This window comes from Megalobrama amblycephala, linkage group LG17 (genome assembly GCF_018812025.1).
Source record: "Megalobrama amblycephala isolate DHTTF-2021 linkage group LG17, ASM1881202v1, whole genome shotgun sequence".
Taxonomy (NCBI): Eukaryota; Metazoa; Chordata; class Actinopteri; order Cypriniformes; family Xenocyprididae; genus Megalobrama; species Megalobrama amblycephala.
The window spans coordinates 23,508,632-23,515,174 of record NC_063060.1 but is presented as its reverse complement, the minus strand read 5'-3'; the positions used below and the strand labels follow the sequence as shown (position 1 = coordinate 23,515,174).

Sequence of the window (6,543 nt, the reverse complement as noted above, 5' to 3'; positions counted from 1 at the left end):
GGTAAACACAGAGAGCGCCAACACATCCAATGTTAACAGACAATGAATTGATTAATATATTTACTAATATTTATGTAGAAATACATATTTATTGAGCCTACTAAATTCATTAAACAATACAATAAAATAATAGTCATGTTAAAAATGGTTTATTGCTTGAAATGCAAAAAAACTGTTGACAATACATACATCTGTTTTCACAACAAAAAGGATGGTAAGACACGTTACTAACTTAAATGTTACAATACATTTCAGGTCATTTTGAGTATGACACATTTTGGTCCTATAACTTCTCACAATATATATCACTATAAATAATAATTACCACTCTTACATGGATGTGCTAGTAGCAGTACTTCATGCTACTGCTGTCTTGTTAATAGTCAATGTACAGGGACCATTACACTATGCTGCACAGCCTAGTGTGCTTTTTAATGTTGTTTGGAGAAGTAGTCTTTGCTCTGCTGGACATCGGGCTTAATTGTGTCTTTTCCTGGCTTCCATCCGGCTGGGCAAACTAGGGAAAAAGTAAGTGACAACAAAAGGCAAAACTGATTTAGTTTTAAAAAATGGAAACAGATTTCACACTGTACTGTATGAAAGGAATTGTATGTAAAATCAGGAAGCACTGCCAGACCAAAGACGAGTAAATTTGCTGTACCTTCTCCATGTTTGTCGGTGAACTGAAAGGCCTGAACCAAGCGCAGGGTTTCATCGATGGAGCGGCCCACTGGCAGGTCATTGATGGTTATCTGCCTCAGAATGCCTTTGTCATCAATGATGAAAAGACCTCTAAGTTAGAGAAAATTGAAATAAGTTAATAGCAATATATAGAGAGAGATCTTGATTTGTTTTATTCTAATCTTGTGTGACAAAACCGTTCAAAAGTATGCTCACCAAGGCTGATTTAAACAGCAATACTGTGAAATATTATATAACTGTTTTTAATTTGAATATTTTTTAAAATGTAATTAGTTCCTGATGGCAAAGCTGAATTTTCAGCATCATTACTCCAGTCTTCAGTATCACATGATCCTTCAGAAATCATTCTAATATGCTGGTTTGCTGCTCAACAAACATTTCTTATTATTACCAGTGTTGAAAACAGTTGTGCTGCTCAGTGTTTTTGTGGAAACTGTGATGCATTTATTTTCAAGAATCACTGATGAATAGAAAGAACAGCATTTATTTGAAACAGAAATCTGTTGTAATATTATAAATGTCTTTAATGTCACTTTTGATCGATTTAATGCATCCTTGCTGAATGCTAAACTGTTAATTTCTTTCAAAGCCTTTGAATGGTAGTGTATAAGGTACTTTTAAAAAAAAAAACTTCTTGGATTTAGGTAATTCCTCCATACCTGTATGCAATACCCTCATCTTCCTTCAGTACACCATAGTCTTGAGAAATGGAGCGGAGGGAATCTGCCACCAGAGGGACCTTCATATGGCCTAAACCACCTTGTTTCCGAGGTGTGTTTATCCTGTTATGATCACACAGGTAAAACGTTGTCATTCATTGGTAAGTTCATGAATATTGAATAACTCTATCTGTACAATAGGTTAGCACTTTAAAATGTCTAAAGACAAGGTGGTTCTTAGGCACAGAACAACTTTCACTATAAAGAATAGTGTATAACACATTTTAGAGGTTTATTTGACACTGAAGGTGGTGGATTCTGGAATCCACTGCCGCGTCAATATATATCTTTTGAATGATTTATAACCAAGTTATTAATCAATATTTATCCTTCTAAATATTAAGTGATTTGAATGACTTCTTCAATGTATGTTAAAGCATTTATTTTACTTTTCCATCTTTAATCACAAGAGTGTCTGTACCTCTTACTGTGAGTGAGAACATGTTATTAGTATTAGTTTTGGCAAAGTATCCTGTTCAGCCAACTTCAACCTTGAAGAAGCTATGTATCTGTGTATGTGCGCTAGTATTTTTGTTACAGATCCTGTATTAGAGAGGGACAAACTGGCGCACAGAAACGTATATCTGTGATCTAGGTCACCTTGTGCTTAAAACCAGAGTCCTGGTTATGAGAACTGTTGTTCATTTCACATGCTATGGGGGCGTTTCTTAAAGGGTTAGTTCACCCAAAATGGAAATCCTGTCATTTATTACTCACCCTCATGTCGTTCCACACCCGTAACACCTTCGTTTATCTTCGGAACACAAATGAAGATGTTTCTGATAAAATCCGATGACTCAGTAAGGCCTGCATCACCAGCAAATAACACTCCCTTTTTCAATGCCCAGAAAGCTACTAAAAACATATTTAAAACATTTCATGTGACTACAGTGGTTCAACTTTAATATTATAAAGCAACAAGAATACTTTTTGTGCACCAAATATAACCAAATAGTGACTTTATTCCACAATATCTAGTGATGGGTGATTTCAAAACACTGCTTCATAAATTTCAAAGCTTTAAGAATCATTTGTTTCGAATCAGTGGTTCAGAGCATCAAAATCACATGATTTCAGTAAACGAGGCTTCATTACATCATAAAGTGTTTTGAAATTTCAATAGTTCATGTGACTTTGGCAGTTTGATTCACGCTTCAAACCATTGAATTGAAACAAAAGATTTGTAAAGCTTCGAAACTTTATGAAGCGGTGTTTTGAAATCACCCATCACTAGATATTGTGGAATAAAGTCGCTATTTTGTTATATTTGGTGCACAAAAAGTATTCTCGTTGCTTTATAATACTAAAGTTGAACCACTGTTGTTTTAAATATGTTTTTAGTAGCTTTCTGGCCATTGAAAAAGGGAGTGTTATTGCTGGTGATGCAGGCCTTACTGAGTCAAAAATATCTTAATTTGCGTTCCGAAGATGAACGAAGGTCTTACAGGTGTGTAACGACATGAGGGTAGTAATAAATTACATAATTTTAATTTTTGGGTGAACTAACCCTTTAAAGGTGCAACAGCATATAACAGACTGTTTTAAGGGTCTGAGAGAGGGTGGTTTTTGTGACCAAAAAAAAAAAAAAAAAAAACTTTAGCAACAATGGACTTTAGGGAAAAATATTTTAAAAAGTATGATATGGCCCCTTTAAAGTTTGAAATTTTTTCTTTATCTTTATAGCTCACCAGGCAAGATGACAGAAGTGGGAATCAACAGAGGCACCAATGACCTCACAGTTGATTTTCCTGAACTCCTCGACAGCATCACTGAAGGCGATGATCTCAGTGGGGCAAACAAAGGTGAAATCCAATGGATAGAAGAATAATACGACATACTTCCCTAAAAACAAGAGCAATAAAGCATTTGTCACAAGTGCACAAGGACACTCACACAATGAGTGCTATCTCAAATAAAATATTTGTGTGATCCAAAGTCACACCCATGAATTTCCTGCTAATGCTTCCTTGCAGAGTTTTTTTATATATGCAAATAACAGATACATGTTTACAGTTAAATACTCGTTATCTATCACATATTACAGGGCATTCTGCTTGTATCTTGACAGCTCTTCTTTACCATACTAATGTTAAAATCATACCTTTGTAGTCAGACAAGCTGAGATCTTTAAACTGTCCATCTGGCATCACAGCTTTGGCTGTGAAGTCTGGAGCAGGTTTGCCAATATGTGCTTTTCCAGCTGCCATTTTCTTCTAGGTTCAAGAAAAGAAAATGTGTTTCATAAAAAACAATTTTTAAAAAGAAATAACAGGAAATCCGTTTGTAGAAAAAAAAAAATGTTACTTTAATGCCACATTTCAGAAAGGAAAAAATTACACATGCAGATCAAAGAGAATGTGCAAAATACTAATTATTTGATTAATTTCTTGTTAGGAATAGAATAGAATAGAATAGAATAGAATAGAATAGAATAGAATATGTCAGTTAGTCCTCAGGAAGTCATTTCCTTTCGTTATTTCAATATTTCCTCAATTTGCAACACGTACTAATAAGTATAATAAGAAACTTATTAACCCTAACCTTGTTTACAAATTCATCATTTTAATAATTTTATATAACGTAGTTTTCTAACACTAAGATATGGTCTTATTGCAAATCAGAAGCATTCCGCATTTACGTAAAATAAAAGTAGTGAAACTTGAAAGCACTTTCCATGGAAAGTGCAACAGGTAGGCGCCTTACAAACAAGTTCACACTGGAACAATTTCACAATGCATTATTAATTCAAACGTATATAAAGACATCATAAATGTACAGATTACAGAAAACGAAACTCTCCCACCAAAAGCAGTCACGAAAACACATAGGAAATTCACATGGTAAAACAAGAGCATAGAATGTGTAACTTCCGATTAATTTTCATAAAGCGCATTTTCACTGGAAAGAAAACAAAAGTTTTAAGAGAGTATTTCATACCTTCAACTGTCTTCACACTCCAAGAGTCTCAGTTAATGAATGAGTGTGAATTCACGGCAGTGGTTGGTGTTTAAATAGGTCCTGCTCAAGTATCGCGATACTTGGGATACTCCGTGAGATCCACTGCCTCTCAAGTAAATGCTCCGTGGAGTGACCACTGAGAAATGTTTATGGCAGCATGACTTTGCACATTTTCTGTGCTGAACACATGCGTATATACATGCGATGTGCTGTTTCTAAATTCACTGTTATATATAGGCCTATTAGCCAAATACTAATATAGTGCAAATTTACTCCTACGAAAATAGCTAATGAATTTCAGTAAGCAAGCGTGTAGCGCTTACTATAAACTATATCTACTTTCAGTGATTTTAGTCTATTTGTAGTCATGTCTGACAAATTGTGAACTGCCCCTAAGAAATTCATGCTTTAAAAAAAGTAATACATTTTTAAATATGGTGTAAACTTTTGTGTTACAGTTAGGAACTAACAGGCAAAACACTTCTGCCTGAAGCAAAACGTCTTTAACAGAACTGTTCTTTAAATGCAACTAATCAGCCATACGTTTCAGGTCATGGGGCTTCTGTGTGACTTTCTGTCAGAAGTTTTGTAACTCTTAATTCAGTTCGATTTTCCTCAACTTCATGATTACATAACTGCAGACCCTCACTGACTTAACAGTTCATAGATTTTTATAATCTTTCTGCCCAACACATTCACAGAATTGCTATGTCATAAGATAAAAGCAGAGTGTTTCCTTATGGAGGAGGAAGCACAGTTTTGTGGAATTTTCCATGCTGCCTTGTGTCAGACTGGTGCTTTAACATTCCTTTGGGGTTGCCAAAGGTCTGCTAGTGTTTATTCATATTTCATATTCATTTCCTCTTCCTTGTTGTCTGCAGGGGTTCCCAGAGAATACATCTTTGCACTCATCCAAACATACATAAATCTTTGTACACTAAACACAATAGCTTGGCATTCCAAACGCTCCCTCTATGTTTAAGTTATCATATATTCTTTGTTTTTAGACAGTGTTAAGTAGCTGTCATTTGCAGACTTCATCTTTTTACCTCGACCTCCCCCTCTCCCTCTCCCATCTCTCAACCTAGTTACCATGGGCACCAAATGAAGGGTCTGATAAGAGGCGGCTGGACACAAAGAGATCATATTAAAAACGCAGCTGTGGGCTTCAGATCAAATGATGCCTCAAACGTGTGTTTTAAAAAGGAACTGCTTTCAACCAACAAACATGGGCATAATCAGCATAACTCTCATTAGTAATTACCATCTCTACTGCTTTGTGTCACGATTACAGGTTTTAGTGAACATGTATAACAAGCAACATCCATAACCCAGGTTTTGCTTACTGAAAGAAGGTTCAGTATGCCAGATCATAAAAGGAATGCTTTAGCAGGATTACATATCTAAACAGACCTACAGCATGAGTCAATATGGAATGTTTGACTAGTAGTGCTGATAAGAGCACAAAGTATATCAGGATATAGACATAAATCATGTTAGGCCTATATGTTATTTGATCCTTGCGGTTGTTAAAAATGTAAATCTGATTCAATACACTTTAAATTGGATAGTAACACTTGTTTGGGAGATAAATAACAACTGAACAAATTTAAAAGATTCAAGTAACTGCATGGGTTGAATCAAAATTGCCACCCCTTGCAAATGTCAAACACGGAAAGAGAAGCAATAGGATGGTTTGGATGAGCTATAATACATTTTTAATCCTCTGGTCCTGTTTGGTCATTTTTGAGTGAAACATTTAACTTTTTTTTTTTTTAATCAGAATGGTACGAACACAAATAAAAAATCATGGACATGATTCAAAAAGGTCCTGAAAAAAAAATGATCACACTTGTATTGTTCGCTATCAAAACTACCCGCTTTGCTAATAAATGGGAAGCAAATTTCATCTAGTGGAAACTTTTGGTACTGCGTTCAAACAAAATCTTACTGAAAGCTCAATTTTTGAGATATCAACCTCATATTTGGAACACAGCTTGTTTGGATGTATGGCTTTGATTTTATCACAGTAAACATGTTTTGCAAAATACATATTTTATACAAAATTTAAAAATATTATTTTTGTGCATTTTTCATAATAAACTTAAACTTCTATAACTTTTTTTAGTTTGCCTTTTTTTAACATTTTTTACACTTCAGCAAT

General features: G+C 34.7%; 1 protein-coding gene across 1 annotated transcript; it reads right to left on the bottom strand.

The window, feature by feature from the left end:
• Positions 1-133: 133 nt before the first annotated feature.
• prdx1 (peroxiredoxin 1) lies at positions 134-4,513 on the bottom strand. Its single transcript, XM_048163273.1, has 6 exons — positions 4,359-4,513; positions 3,523-3,634; positions 3,110-3,263; positions 1,362-1,484; positions 662-792; positions 134-517 (listed from the first exon to the last, which is right to left on the bottom strand). Exons 2-6 carry the CDS (start codon positions 3,626-3,628, stop codon positions 432-434), a joined length of 600 nt encoding a protein of 199 aa, XP_048019230.1. The 5' UTR covers positions 3,629-3,634; positions 4,359-4,513; the 3' UTR covers positions 134-431.
• Between the last annotated feature and the right edge of the window lie 2,030 nt (positions 4,514-6,543).

Coding starts and splice junctions, on each gene's coding strand:
- prdx1 (XM_048163273.1), bottom strand. CDS start 3,628: ATGGCAGCTGGAAAAGCACATATTGGCAAACCTGCTCCAGACTTCACA. Junction 1,485..3,109: donor CACTTCTGTCATCTTGCCTG/GTGAGCTATAAA, acceptor TGATCATAACAG/GATAAACACACCTCGGAAAC. Junction 518..661: donor CACCGACAAACATGGAGAAG/GTACAGCAAATT, acceptor CTTTTTCCCTAG/TTTGCCCAGCCGGATGGAAG.